Genomic DNA, 15,447 nt, shown 5'->3' with positions numbered 1-15,447 from the left:
TACAAACAGATTCCACTTGTCACCCATACCCAGATACCTCGCATTCCTGCCTAATTTGTTTCGTACATTCCTGGCTAAACAAACAGCTGCCTTCACTTAAGACAAACACTCATACGTTTGTGCTACCCAGAGCAGTAAACTGACAGCTCTTCCTGGTTTAAATAAGAAACGCCACGAGCGGGGAGAAAGAGAGAGAGCAGAGCGATAGAGTGAGGGAAGGAGAGAGAGACAGCGAGAGAGAGAGAATGATTGAAGGAGAGAATGCAACAGGGACCGTAAAGGACTGAGCAAAGGGGTAGGGTGAAGAAGAGGGAAAGGGGTACATAGAGGGAGAGAGGGAGGAGGGGGGGAGGAGGGGGGGGGGGGGGGAGAGAGAGAGAGAGAGAATAAACAAGAGTGACAGATAGAAAGTGAAATTGAATGAGATGGAACGAGAACAGGAGGTGAGAGAGGGATGGAAAGCACAAAAGGGTACAAACAAGAGAGAGGAAGATTGCAGGGAAGGGGAACAAGAAAAGGTGGATCAAAAAGTGGGGCAGCACTGTAGCACGGTTCGATTCCCGGCTTGGGTCACTGTTTGTGTGGAGTCTGCAAGTTCTGCCCGTGTGTGCGTGGGTTTCTTCCGGGTGCTGCGGTTTCCTCCCACAGTCCAAAGATGTGCAGGTTAGTTGGATTGGCCATGATAAATTGCCCTTAATGTGCAGAAAGATTGGGTGGGGGTTACTGGGTTACGGGGATAGGGTAGAGGTGTGGGCTTAGGTAGGGTGCTCTTTCCAAGGGCTGGTGCAGACTCGATGGGCCGAATGGCCTCCTTCTGCACTGTAATTTTTATCAAATTCTATGATTGGCTGAGTAATCCATTTGCAGTCCAAAGGACTTAAGGGTGAAAGACAGCGGAATGTCATTTTATGACACACGAACTGTGGAGGGTCATAGAAGCAAAGTGGGCAGATGGAATCAAGATACAGCTCAGCCATGACTTAAATGAATGGTGCCAAGGGGCCGAATGGTCTCCTCCTGCTCCTCTGACTCAACTGCAGGTTATTTCCGATCTCTGAGTGTGTTACTAAGTGTTTTCCGGAGGTGAATATTGTGATTTCGCATTCCTCGGGCAACGATTTCCTGAGAACATGGCATGGAAATCTGAGCATGGTGGTCATTTTATTGTCTGCTCAACTTTCTGTCTGTTAAAATGAATCGCCAGGCTGAGGACTGGCAGTGCTAACAAATAGAACATGGCTCATGTTACACTGCTGCAATGCAGAAATTAGAGTTGTAAAATATATCACTAATCAGGGCCATTTCGTTCACTACAATCTTTAAAACTCTTCATCTCCCCACTGCAGTGGCTAAAATACTTTCCCGATGGCTTGGGGTAGTCACAATGGGCAACTCCATTGGCCGGCTGCAGGAACAGAGAATCCCGCTGCCGGCCAGGGCGGGCCACGTAGGAAAACGCGGCTGGCGGACCAGACAATCCCGCCACATCTGTTGATGGCCCCTAACTTTGGACTAAACCCCACAAGTGGAAACATCTTATCTGTGCCTACACATTGCTGTTACTGTGTGTCTCTCACAAAGGTCACCTCCTGGCTGACTGGATGACACTCTGATGGGACAATGACACATTTGTCGGTGATAATGTCACATGTGGAGCCTCCACTTTCCAGTGGCCTGAATGCTGTTAAAAATATATATTTTTGATCACCGTGCAGCCATTTCAAATTCAGACAAATTCATAGAAAATAAACATAGACAATCGGAGCAGGAGTAGGGCATTCAGCCCTTCGAGCCTGTTCACACCATTCAACAAGATCATGGCTGATCCTCTATCACAACATCATTCTCCCACGCTCTCCCCATACACCTTGACATCTTTAGAGACCTGGGGCGAAATTCTCCCCCAACGGCGGGATGCCCGCCGACTGGCGCCAAAGCCGGCGCCAATCAGACGGGCATCGCGCCGGCCCAAAGGTGCGGAAGTCTCCGCATCTTTGGCGGCCTAGCCCCAACATTGAGGGGCTAGGCCGACGCCGGAGGGATTTCCGCCCCGCCAGCTGGCGGAAATGGCGTTTGTTGCCCCGCCAGCTGGCGCGGAAATGCGGCGCATGCGCGGGAGCGTCAGCGGCCGCTGTCAGTTTCCCAGCGCATGCGCGGGAGCGTCAGCGGCCGCTGTCAGTTTCTCGCGCATGCGCAGTGGGGAGAGTCTCTTCCGCCTCCGCCATGCTGGAGGCCGTGGCGGAGGCGGAAGGGAAAGAGTGCCCCCACGGCACAGGCCCGCCCGCGGATCGGTGGGCCCCGATCGCGGGCCAGGCCACCATGGGGGCACCCCCCGGGGTCAGATCGCCCCGCGCCCCCCCCAGGACCCCGGAGCCCACCCACGCCGCCTGGTCCCGCCGGTAAATATCAGGTTTGATTTACGCCGGCGGGACAGGCAATTCCTGGGCGGGACTTCGGCCCATGCGGGCCGGAGAATCCAGCGGGGGGTCCCGCCAACCGGCGCGGCCGGATTCCCGCCCCCGCCCAATCTCCGGGAGGGGAGACTTCGGCGGGGGCGGGGGCGGGATTCACGGCGGCCAACGGCCATTCTCCGACCCGGCGGGGGGTCGGAGAATGACGCCCCAGCAATCCATCAATTTCCTTCTTAAATATATTCAGCGGCTTATCTTCCACAGCCTCCTGCAGTAGGGAATCCCACAGGTTCACCTCCCTCTGAGTGAAGATGTTTCTTATCTCCATCCTAAATGTCTTACCTTTTATCCTAAGACTGTGATTCCTTGTTCTAGGCCCTTCAATTAATTTCAATGAGATCCTCACTCCTTCTAAACTCCAGTGAATAAAGGCCCAGTCGACCCAATCTCCCCTCACACAAAAATCCTGCCATCCCAGGAATCAGCCCGGTGAACCTTCGCTGAACCCCCTCTATGGCAAGTATATCGCTTCTTAGGTAAGGAGACCTGGTTTAGCACAGGGCTAAACTGCTGGCTTTGAAAGCAGACCAAAGCAGGCCAGTTCAATTCCCGTACCAGCCTCCCTGAACAGATGCCGGAATGTGGCTTTTCACAGTAACTTCATTTGAAGCCTAATTGTGACAATAAGCAATTTCATTTTTCAAAACTGCACACAATACTCCAGGTGTGGTCTCACTAGGGACTTAACAGCTGCAGTAAGACATCCTTGCTCTCCATCTCAACAATTTGCCTTAAAATTCCATGTACATAGTCAGAACAGCAACATATAAAGACCAGAACTAAAACTATTATATCTTCCAGTGAGAATTCAGTGCTGTAGAATGATTTAATACAGAAGAGACTTTTCACCCCATTGTGTCTCTGTCAGCTTTTTGAAAGAACTATTCAATTCCCCTGCTCTCTCCCCATGGTCCTGCAAATATTTACCTTCCAAGTATTTATCCAATTCCCTTTTGAAAATATATTTTTCCATCTGCCTCCATCACCCTTTGAGGCAAAATATAAAACAAAAAAGAGTGGCTAAGGAAAATATTGGTCCTTTAGAGGATGAGAAGGGAGATTTAATAATGGGAGATGAGGAAATGGCTGAGGAACTGAAAAGGTTTTTTGGGTCGGTCTTCACAGTGGAAGACACAAATAACATGCCAGTGACTGATGGAAATGAGGCTATGACAGGTGAGGACCTTGAGAGGATTGTTATCACCAAGGAGGGAGTGATGGGCAAGCTAATGGGGCTAAAGGTAGACAAGTCTCCTGGCCTTGATGGAATGCATCCCAGAGTGCTAAAAGAGATGGCTAGGGAAATTGCAAATGCACTAGTGATAATTTACCAAAATTCACTAGACTCTGGGGTGGTCCCGGCGGATTGGAAATTAGCAAACGTGCCACCACTGTGTGAAAAAGGAGGTAGGCAGAAAGTGGGTAATTATAGGCCAGTGAGCCTAACTTCGGTAGTAGGGAAGATGCTGGAATCTATCAGCAAGGAAGAAATAGCGAGGCATCTGGATGGAAATTGTCCCATTGGGCAGACACAGCATGGGTTCATAAAGGGCAGGTCGTGCCGAACTAATTTAGTAGAATTTTTTGAGGACATTACCAGTGCGGTAGATAACGGGGAGTCAATGGATGCGGTATATCTGGATTTCCAGAAAGCCTTTGACAAGGTGCCACACAAAAGGTTGCTGCATAAGATAAAGATGCATGGCATTAAGGGGAAAGTAGTAGCATGGATAGAGGATTGGTTAATTAATAGAAAGCAAAGAGTGGGGATTAATGGGTGTTTCTCTGGTTGGCAATCAGTAGCTACTGGTGTCTCTCATGGATCAGTGTACCACAACTGTTCACAATTTACATAGATGATTTGGAGTTGGGGACCAAGGGCAATGTGTCTAAGTTTGCAGACGACACTAAGATAAGTGGTAAAGCAAAACGTGCAGAGGGCACTGGAAGTCTGCAGAGGGATTTGGATTGGCTAAGTGAATGGGCTATGGTCTGGCAGATAGAATACAATGTTGACAAATGTGAGGTTATCCATTTTGGTAGGAATAACAGCAAAAGGGATTATTATTTAAATGATAAAATATTAAAACATGCTGCTGTGCAGAGAGACCTAGGTGTGCTAGTGCATGAGTCGCAAAAAGTTGGTTTACAGGTGCAACAGATGATTAAGAAGGCAAATGGAATTTTGTCCTTGTGGTGGTATGTATTAGGGGTAATACGGTACACCACGTGTCGACAGGCTATTGGTGGAGGGATGCCAGGTCCTGATAGGATCTGCCACCTACTGGACTCCACCCAGAAATGCCGGTATAAGAACCCAGTTTTTCCCTCCATTTCCCTCAGCAGTTGCATTCTGTAACTACGCTGCTGGGGATAAAGTTCTGCTTCATAAAGCCTTCAATTGACATTAACTCAACCTGCCTCGCGTCATATTGACGGTGCTACAGTCCTTCATTGCTAGAGGGATGGAGTTTAAGACTAGGGAGGTTATGCTGCAACTGTATAAAGTGTTAGTGAGGCCACACCTGGAGTATTGTGTTCAGTTTTGGTCTCCTTACTTGAGAAAGGACGTACTGACACTGGAGGGTGTGCAGAGGAGATTCACTCGGTTAATCCCAGAGCTGAAGGGGTTGGATTACGAGGAGAGGTTGACCAGACTGGGACTGTACTCGTTGGAATTTAGAAGGATGAGGGGGGATCTTATAGAAACATATAAAATTTTGAAGGGATTAGATAGGATAGATGTGGGCAGGTTGTTTCCACTGTCGGGTGAAAGCAGAACTAGGGGGCATAGCCTCAAAATAAGAGGAAGTAGATTTAGGACTGAGTTTAGGAGGAACTTCTTCACCTAAAGGGTTGTGAATCTATGGAATTCCTTGCCCAGTGAAGCAGTAGAGGCTCCTTCATTAAATTATTTTAAGATAAAGATAGATAGTTTTTTGAAGAATAAAGGGATTAAGGGTTATGGTGTTCGGGCCGGAAAGTGTAGCTGAGTCCACAAAAGATCAGCCATGATCTCATTGAATGGTGGAGCAGGCTCGAGGGGCCAGATGGCCTACTCCTGCTTCTAGTTCTTATGTTCTTATGTATCACGGACAACAACTCACTGCATTAAACTACATTTTCCTGATCTCTCGTCTGGTCCTTTTAAATCTGCACTGTTTGGTTCCCGTCCTTATTTACGCTATCAAAACACCTCGGACACCTCAATCCGAGGTAACCTTACCTAACCCTGCTCTCAGGAGAATAACTCCAGCTAATTCCACATAGCTGCTGAAATCGGTCATCCCGGGCACCATTCCAGTAATTCTCTTCCCCTCACCCTCCAAGGCCTTGACATCCTTGATGCCCAGAGATGAACACAATACTCCAGTTGACGCTGAACCAGAGTTTTCAAAGGCTGGGCCTTAATTACAAAAGAAAAATGAACAGACTGACCCACAAAGCTGGAGGATGCCTTTAGATACCGAGGACGGGTTTTCCCAGCCACCCCGCCAGGATTCCCCGCTGACTGCAGCCCTCATCGCCGGAAAACCCCATGTGCCGGCATGGGACCGGAATTTTTCGCCGGCATTTACAGCCGGTAAATCTCACTCCTAATATCAATTAGCTAAACTTCGGGAAAATATTAACCAGCTGGCTGTTTCCTCTTCTGTAACAGAAATCATTGACACTAAAGAGTTCCTCCCTATTTTACAGAACTAAATCAGTCTTTGTTTCCTCACTGAAATGATCTTGCAGCATTTCCCCCCTTTAAGTTAACTCTTTATCTGCTGCTCTCTCTCTCTCTCTCAAAAGCACAGAAATAGTCAGGAGGAGATTCAATGCCCCGTCATTCAGAACACGGGGTACAGAATAAACAAGCATCAGCGACAATTTCTAATCTAAAGCTTCACTTTTTCAGACAGGCAGGCAATTTGACTGTGGGTGCGTCACAGCCTGATCCTTTTTATTCCTGAATACCAAAATCCTATGTATTATCTGGAGGTGATCACCGGGTTAGTGGTCAGGAGAGGGAGTCTTGGCCAATAACTTTGTTCCCTGTTGCTGAGAAGGTGGGGGATTGGTGTAGGGAGCCGGAGGCTATGTGGGTGAGGATGGAGGTAGGCGACACGGTAGGACAGTGGTTAGCACTGTCGCTTCACAGCTCCAGGGACCCAGGTTCGATTGCCGGCTTGGGTCACTGTCTGTGCGGAGTCTGCACGTTCTCCCCGTGTCTGCGTGCGTTTCCTCCGGGTGCTCCGGTTTCCTCCCACAGTCCAAAGATGTGCCGATTAGGTGGATTGGCCATGCTAAATTGCCCCTTAGTGTCCAAAAAAGGGTAGGTGGAGTTACTGGGTTACGGGGATAGGGTGGAAGTGTGGGCTTAAGTAGGGTGCTCTTTCCAAGGGCCGGTGCAGACTCGATGGACCAAATGGCCACCTTCTGCACTGTAAATTCTGCGATGTATGTTGGAGGGGGTCAGGGTAGTCGGCCCTGGAAACGGCACCGCTCGCATTTACCACAAGGAAATACTCGGGTAGTCCAGTGGTGGTGGCCATGTTGAAGATGTGGAGGCAATGTCGGCAGCACTTTAGGTTAGGGACAGGGTCGAAGCTGATGCCGATCCGAGGGAATCAGGCATTTGAACTGGTGAGGCTGGATACCAGATTTTGGGGATGGGAGGAGTGAGGGGAGATGAAAATGAAGGACTTATTTATAGGAGGGTAGTTTGCGTGTTTGGAAGAGTTGACGGAGAAGTTTGGGATTCCACGGAGGGAGGTCTTTAGGAATATGTAGGTGTGGGATTTCACGAAGTAGGTGAGGCACGACCAATTTGGCTGGAGCCGAAGTTGAATTCAAACTGAGGCTTTATTAGTATCTGAAGTGTGGCCTCCTACAGCAGCTGACAAAATGGCTGCGAGCTGGAGGCCACGCATATTTATAACCTGGCCCCTGGGCGGAGCTAGCATGTAGGGGCCCAGGTGAACCTGTAGTGCTGGTTCTACCGTACAACCCTTAATATAGGAACACAGTGGTTTACCACAGTAGATTTCCACAACTTTTCCTGTGGCACCGCCCTCCTCATTTTAAAAAATATTTCTTACAGTAACCAATTTTTTTTTCAATTAAGGGGCAATGTAGCGTGGCTAATCCACCTATCCTGCACATCTTTGGGTTGTGGGGGTGAAACCCACGCAGACACGGGGAGAATGTGCAAACTCCACACGGGCAGTGACCCAGGGCTGGGATTCGAACCCGGGTCCTCAGTGCCATAGCCCCGCCCTCCTCATTGTTGAGGGGTGTTGTCGGTGATGGGGCTGGGGGGGGGGTCATCTCGGCGATCAATGGGAGGAATGTGGAGGAGGATATGGTGTCGTTGAAGGGTGTTAAGGTCACATGGGAGGAAGAGCTGGGGATGGCGCTGAAGGAGGGCTTGTGGTGTGAAGTGTCGTGGAAGATGAATGCCTCAACCTCATGTGCAAGGCTGGGTTTGATAGAGCTAAAGGCGGTACACAGAGTGCACCTGACAAAGTCGAGGATCAGCCGCTTGTTTGAGGGGGTGGAGGACACTTGCGAACGGTGTGGGAGGGGTCTGGCCAATCATTACATATGTTCGGGTTCTGCCCAGAGTTGGAGAAACTTTGGAGGTCGTTTTTCAACAGGATGCCGGCAATCCTGCCTGTGGATATGGAGCCCAGACCCTGGGGGCCATATTTGGGATGTCGGACTTGCCGGAGCTGCAGTCGGGAGCAGGGGCAGATGTTTTAGCCTTCGCCTCACTGTCTGCTCGCAGGTGGGTCCTGTTGCGATGGGGGTCTGTCTCTCTGCCCTATGCCTCAGTGTGGCTGGGGGACTTGATGGAGTTACCGATTGGAGAAGATTACGTTCATTTTGACGGGGGCATGTGAGGGGTTCCACAGGGGTGGAGTCTGTTTATGTTACACTTTAAAGAGTTGGCTACCATCAGCTGCTAAGGGGGGAGATGGTGGGGGGGGGGGGGGGGGGGGGATCGGGAAGCAGGTGTAGGTGGGAATGGGGGCTGCCGTTTGTTTTGAGTTACTGGGGTGTTGAAGGATGGAGGTGGAGGGGGGGTGATGTTTGGTGTTTTTTGTTGTTGTACTTTGTTGTGTTGTATATTTAAAAGGTTCAAAATCGAATAAAAATATTTTTTGAAAAATTTGCTCGGATTAGGGAAAGGGAACGGGGCAAGGGAGGAGACTGAAGCTGATTGTCGAGCCACCTGGGAAATGCCCTGGAATTGAAGCTGGGAATTTTCTGGCTGCCTGGACTCAGCTCCCCAATCCTCGGTGTCAGTCGCAGCTCAGTTTGTTACAATCTATACATCTCACTGGTTAAGCAAATGTCCTGTTAGTTCCAGCATTCAGCAAAGTCCCAGATGCCCGGTTGTCAGTTCGGATTTGCAACAAAAAATGTTTCCGTTTGAAAGCTGGGGGGGGAAAGTTCACTCAAGATTCCCTTCCCCACAAAATAGTGGGCCATTATTTTCATTTTTCTTCAAATACAAAGCTCGAAAGTATTTATAATACAGACACAAGCCATTCAACCCAACTGCTCCATGACAGTGTTTATGCTCGATACGCTTCTCCTCACAACTTCCTTCATGGTAACCCCCAAAAACATTCTCTCAAATCCTTAGCTAACTTGCCTTTAAATGCATCTATGCCACTCATCTCAACTATTCCATGAGTTCCACATTCTCTGGGTGAGGAGGTGTGTCCCTATTTGATTTATTAGTGGCCATCTTATGTTAATGGCCCATATGTGCTTCCCATAAACTTAAAGTCCTTTTCGCAGGCCACCTCTCAGTCTCCTCTTTTTGAGAGAAAGTGCCACAGCCTATTCCATCTTTCCTGATAGGTAGATATACCCTTGCAGTTCTGGTGCCATTCTGGTAACTTTTTTTTTTGCTTCTTCTCCAGTGCCTCTATATCCATCTTATAATGTGGAGGCTGGAACTGTGCAAAGTGCCCCAAGTGCCATCTAACTGAAGTTCTAAACAAGTTTAACATCTCTGCTTCTCACTTCTACTCTTCCAGGAAAGAATTGCTTTTCAGATGGTCTTTGTAACTTGCATTGTTGCTTTTCAGGATTTGTCTGTCTGTACACACAGTTTGTTCCTCTGCCTTGTTTAGGATCTTGTTTAGAATTCCCGTACCGGCCTCCCCGAACAGGCGTCGAAATGTGGCGATTAGGGGCTTTTCGCAGTAACTTCACAGAAGCCTACTTGTGACAATAAGCGATTATTGTTATTATTATTATTATAATCTCTACAGTGCAGAAGGAGGCCATTCAGGCCATCGAGTTTGCACCGACCCTCTGAAAGAGCACCCCACCCAGGCCTATTGCCCCACCCTATTCCTGCATCTCCACCTAACACGCTCACTCAGGGGCAATTTGGCACGGCCAGTGCAACTAACCTGCACATCTTTGGACGGTGGGAAGAAACCGGAGAATCTGGAGGAAGCCCACGCAGACACAGGGAGAATGTGCAAACTCCACACAGACTGCCACCCAAGGCCGGAATTGAGCCTGGGTCCCTGGCGCTGTGAGGCAGCAGTGCTAACCACTGTGCCACCATGCTGCCCCATCCCAGTGGGGCACTTATTGTCCAAGGATTATGTGGCTGGTTTAGGGGCTGGTTTAAGGGGCTGGTTTAGCACACTGGGCTAAATCACTGGCTTTTAAAGCAGACCAAGGCAGGCCAGGCAGCACGGTTCGATTCCCGTACCAGCCTCCCCGAACAGGCACCGGAATGTGGCGACTAGGGGCTTTTCACAGTAACGTCATTGAAGCCTACTCGTGACAATAAGCGATTTTCATTTTCATTTTTCATTTCTCTCACATATAACCTTGCACTAACCTATACTGAATCTCATTTGCCAATTACGTTCTCTTTCTGTAAGTATATTGATATTTTCCTGTCGCAGTCCTCCTCTGCATTGGCTCACCCATCCGTTTATATTCCCCTTCACCCTCAGACCTGGGAGATTCGAACTTTGACCTTCACAGGGCCATGTAGGTGTGTGCTTTCAAGGAAATAGGATTTGGTGGCTAAGGAAGCTAGCGGTAGGAAGGAAAAGATTTATTACTTTTAACAACAACCTGCCCACGGCAGTAACTATCTGCAATCACAGCCCCCGTTGGGACAACCAACATGCTGGTCCCTGCTCAGGCCCACCTTTTATGCTCGGTTCTAACGAGCCCCCTACCTGGGAAGTTCATGCCCCACGAGCCTCACGGGGACATCGATAATGGTGTCCCCGTGAGCCTCATGGGGTTATAACAGGGGTGCCAGATTCAAAGTTTAAAGCAACACTCTTGCTGCCAAGCGTACAACCACCAGCTACTGGCACTAGTTAACCAAGATATTCTGACAGCACCATTCGGCTCATCATGTCCTGTGCTGGCTCCAGGAAAGAGCGACCCAATCAGTCCCACAAACACCCCCTCACCTCCTCTTTCACCACAGCCTGCAAATACTTTTCTTCCTTTCCCAACTCCCTTTGGAAAGTTGCTATCGAATCTGCTTCCACCTTCCCTTCACACAGTGAATTCCAAAATACAGCTCACTGACTTACTGATTGCTTTTTTTCCCTTCTGGCTAAACCCTCCTTGATTTTAAACACCTCATCAAAACCTCTCATTAACATTCTCTGTTCCAAGGAGCGACTTAAGACTTAACCAATTAAAAACACCCTCTTACAGGCTTCAAGAAATTCATAAAAGACATTCTGGACAGCAAGTATAAACACAACTGAGTTATCAAAGGTCTCAAAGTCTTCATTTGCAGGGCTCCGTGTGGGTGCTGCCATGGTAATAGGGTGATTTTTGGGGCAGGCTCCAGTAGATACATAGTACAAAGAACAAAGAACAAAGAAATGTACAGCACAGGAACAGGCCCTTCGGCCCTCCAAGCCCGTGCCGACCATACTGCCCGACTAAACTACAATCTTCTACACTTCCTGGGTCCGTATCCTTCTATTCCCATCCTATTCATATATTTGTCAAGATACCCCTTAAATGTCCCTATCGTCCCTGCTTCCACTACCTCCTCCAGTAGCGAGTTCCAGGTACCCACTACCCTCTGCCTAAAAAACTTGCCTCGTACATCTACTCTAAACCTTGCCCCTCTCACCTTAAACCTATGCCCCCTAGTAATTGACCCCTCTACCCTGGGGAAAAGCCTCTGACTATACGCTCTGTCTATGCCCCTCATAATTTTGTATACCTCTATCAGGTCGCCCCTCAACCTCCTTCGTTCCAGTGAGAACAAACCGAGTTTATTCAACCGCTCCTCATAGCTTATGCCCTCCATACCAGGCAACATTCTGGTAAATCTCTTCTGCACCCTCTCTAAAGCCTCCACATCCTTCTGGTAGTGTGGCGACCAGAATTGAACACTATACTCCAAGTGTGGCCTAACTAAGGTTCTATACAGCTGCAACATGACTTGCCAATTCTTACACTCAATGCCCCGGCCAATGAAGGCAAGCATGCCGTATGCCTTCTTGACTACCTTCTCCACCTGTGTTGCCCCTTTCAATGACCTGTGGACCTGTACTCCTAGATCTCTTTGACTTTCAATACTCTTGAGGGTTCTACCATTCACTGTATATTCCCTACCTGCATTAGACCTTCCAAAATGCATTACCTCACATTTGTCCGGATTAAACTCCATCTGCCATCTCTCCGCCCAAGTCTCCAGACAATCTAAATCCTGCTGTATCCTCTGACAGTCCTCATCGCTATCCGCAATTCCACCAACCTTTGTGTCGTCTGCAAACTTACTAATCAGACCAGTTACATTTTCCTCCAAATCATTTATATATACTACAAGGAGCAAAGGTCCCAGCACTGATCCCTGTGGAATGCCACTGGTCACAGCCCTCCAATTAGAAAAGCATCCCTCCATTGCTACCCTCTGCCTTCTATGGCCTAGCCAGTTCTGTATCCACCTTGCCAGTTCACCCCTGATCCCGTGTGACTTCACCTTTTGTACTAGTCTACCATGAGGGACCTTGTCAAAGGCCTTACTGAAGTCCATATAGACAACATCTACTGCCCTACCTGCATCAATCATCTTAGTGACCTCCTCGAAAAACTCTATCAAGTTAGTGAGACACGACCTCCCCTTCACAAAACCGTGCTGCCTCTCACTAATACGTCCATTTGCTTCCAAATGGGAGTAGATCCTGTCTCTAAGAATTCTCTCCAGTAATTTCCCTACCACTGACGTAAGGCTCACCGGCCTGTAGTTCCCGGGATTATCCTTGCTACCCTTCTTAAACAGAGGAACAACATTAGCTATTCTCCAGTCCTCCGGGACATCCCCTGAAGACAGCGAGGATCCAAAGATTTCTGTCAAGGCCTCAGCAATTTCCTCTCCAGCCTCCTTCAGTATTCTGGGGTAGAATACTCTGTACATCGCGGGGTCCCCTGGCCTGGAGGTCGAAGGTCAGATAACACATGTAAGTGTAGGCTGCAGAGGCCTTGCAATTGTGATTTTATGTTCTGTTATTGATACATTAAGTTTACAGCAAAGATACTGGTCATCCTGCAACATAAAAACAAAACAAGCCCTTGTGAAGCAATATGGGCATCCCACAATAAACTGTCCTTCAACAAAAGGCACCCAAGCAACGAGATGTTTCTAACTATCGACAGGTAGGCCCCATTTATGATCCCTTCATTCCCCCACTGATAACAGGACTGAGATCATGGATCGGGGGTTGACGGCCTTGGAGGGGTAAACCCGCTCTGCACTTCAACCCACCAGCCCCATTCACCTCAAACACGAGCCACTCCTCCCCAGGTAACGCTAATACTCAGCGGAGAAACAGTGACCAGTCCTAAAGTGAGAACAGGTTACTCTGAGACCCTGTTACCAGGGTGGGACGTACCCCCTGTCGCACACTTTCAAAATCCACCAGGCTGGGAGCCAAGAGCCCAGCGGGAAAGCACATCCCTTACCTGTCGATGATAACTGGGTCAGAAGGTGTTTCGTTCCGGTTCCCGCAGCTCTTCTTATCACAACATCGGCTACAACGGAAACAGAAATGGGCCGTAAGTTAGCGTCATCGGATTATAAAAGGGAACGTTGATACACATGGGGTAATGAATGGCACTCAACCAACCACATCAATAAATACTTATTTTTGGTGCCTTTGCACCCACCAATACTCTTAGGAAGGGAGCACCAGGATTTTGACCCAGTGACAGTGAATGAATGAGGAGACAGTTCCAAGCCAGGGTGGTATGTAACTATTTTTTTCTTTCATGGGATGTGGCCATTGCAGGCTGTGCCAGCATTTATTGCCCATCCCTAATTCCCCTTGAACTGAATGGCTCCAACCGTTCCAGAGGTCAGTTAAGAGTCAACCACATTACTGTGGATCTAGAGTCACATGTACAAAGAACAAAGAACAAAGAAATGTACAGCACAGGAACAGGCCCTTTGACCCTCAAAGCCCGTGCCGACCATGCTGCCCGACTAAACTACAATCTTCTACACTTCCTGGGTCCGTATCCCTCTATTCCCATCCTATTCATGTATTTGTCAAGATGCCCCTTAAATGTCACTATCGTCCCTGCTTCCACCACCTCCTCCGGTAGCGAGTTCCAGGCACCCACTACCCTCTGTGTAAAAAACTTGCCTCGTACATCTACTCTAAACATTGCCCCTCGCACCTTAAACCTATCCCCCCTAGTAATTAACCCCTCTACCCTGGGGAAAAGCCTCTGACTATCCACTCTGTCTATGCCCCTCGTAATTTTGTAGACCTCTATCAGGTCGCCCCTCAACCTCCGTCGTTCCAGTGAGAACAAACCGAGTTTATTCAACCGCTCCTCATAGCTAATGTCCTCCATACCAGGCAACATTTTGGTGAATCTCTTCTGCACCCTCTCTAAAGCCTCCACATCCTTCTGGAAGTGTGGCGACCAGAATTGAATACTATACTCCAAGTATGGCCTAACTAAGGTTCTATACAGCTGCAACATGACTTGCCAATTCTTACACTCAATGCCACGGCCAATGAAGGCAAGCATGCCGTATGCCTTCTTGACTACCTTCTCCACCTGTGTTGCCCCTTTTAGTGACCTGTGGACCTGTACACCTAGATCTCTCTGACTTTCAATACTCTTGAGGGCTCTACCATTCACTGTATATTCCCTACCTGAATTAGACCTTCCAAAATGCATTACCTCACATTTGTCCGGATTGAACTCCATCTGCCATCTCTCCGCCCAAGTCTCCAAACAATCTAAATCCTGCTATACCCTCTGACAGTCCTCATCGATATCCGCAATTCCACTAACCTTTGTGTCGTCTGCAAACTTACTAATCAGACCAGTTACATTTTCCTCCAAATCATTTATATATACTACAAACAGCAAAGGTCCCAGCACTGATCCCTGCGGAACACCACTGGTCACAGCCCTCCAATTAGAAAAGCATCCTTCCATTGCTACTCTGCCTTCTTTGACCTTACCAGTTCTGTATCCACCTTGCCAGCTCACCCCTGATCCCGTGTGACTTCACCTTTTGTACTAGTCTACCATGAGGGAGCTTGTCAAAGGCCTTACTGAAGTCCATATAGGCAACATCCACTACCCTACCTGCATCAATCATCTTTGTGACCTCCCCGAAAAACTCTATCAAGTTAGTGAGACACGACCTCCCCTTCACAAAACCATGCTGCCTCTCACTAATACGTCCATTTGCTTCCAAATGGGAGTAGATCTTGTCTCGAAGAATTCTCTCCAGTAATTTCCCTACCACTGAAGTAAGGCTCACCGGCCTGTAGTTCCCTGGATTATCTTTTGCTACCTTTATTAAACAGAGGAACAACATTGGCTATTCTCTAGTCCTCCAGGACATCACCTGAAGGATCCAAAGATTTCTGTCAAGGCCTCAGCAATTTCCTCTCCAGCTTCCTTCAGTATTCTGGGGTAGATCCCATTTGGCCCTGGG

The 15,447-nt window shown here is 48.5% G+C and overlaps 1 protein-coding gene across 5 annotated transcripts in view; it reads right to left on the bottom strand.

The window, feature by feature from the left end:
• Positions 1-15,447, bottom strand: part of LOC140409304 (transcription factor COE3-like) — a 782,491-nt gene that overhangs the window by 526,138 nt on the left and 240,906 nt on the right. For all 5 annotated transcript variants that reach the window (XM_072497690.1, XM_072497693.1, XM_072497694.1 and 2 more), the window contains exon 6: positions 13,446-13,514. In XM_072497690.1, coding sequence (XP_072353791.1) covers positions 13,446-13,514 — 69 coding nt within the window. The remainder of the gene's footprint in view (positions 1-13,445; positions 13,515-15,447) is intronic.

This window comes from Scyliorhinus torazame, chromosome 3 (genome assembly GCF_047496885.1).
Source record: "Scyliorhinus torazame isolate Kashiwa2021f chromosome 3, sScyTor2.1, whole genome shotgun sequence".
Classification (NCBI taxonomy): domain Eukaryota; kingdom Metazoa; phylum Chordata; class Chondrichthyes; order Carcharhiniformes; family Scyliorhinidae; genus Scyliorhinus; species Scyliorhinus torazame.
The sequence above is the reverse complement of the archived record's forward strand: the minus strand, read 5'-3'. Positions and strand labels throughout refer to the sequence as shown.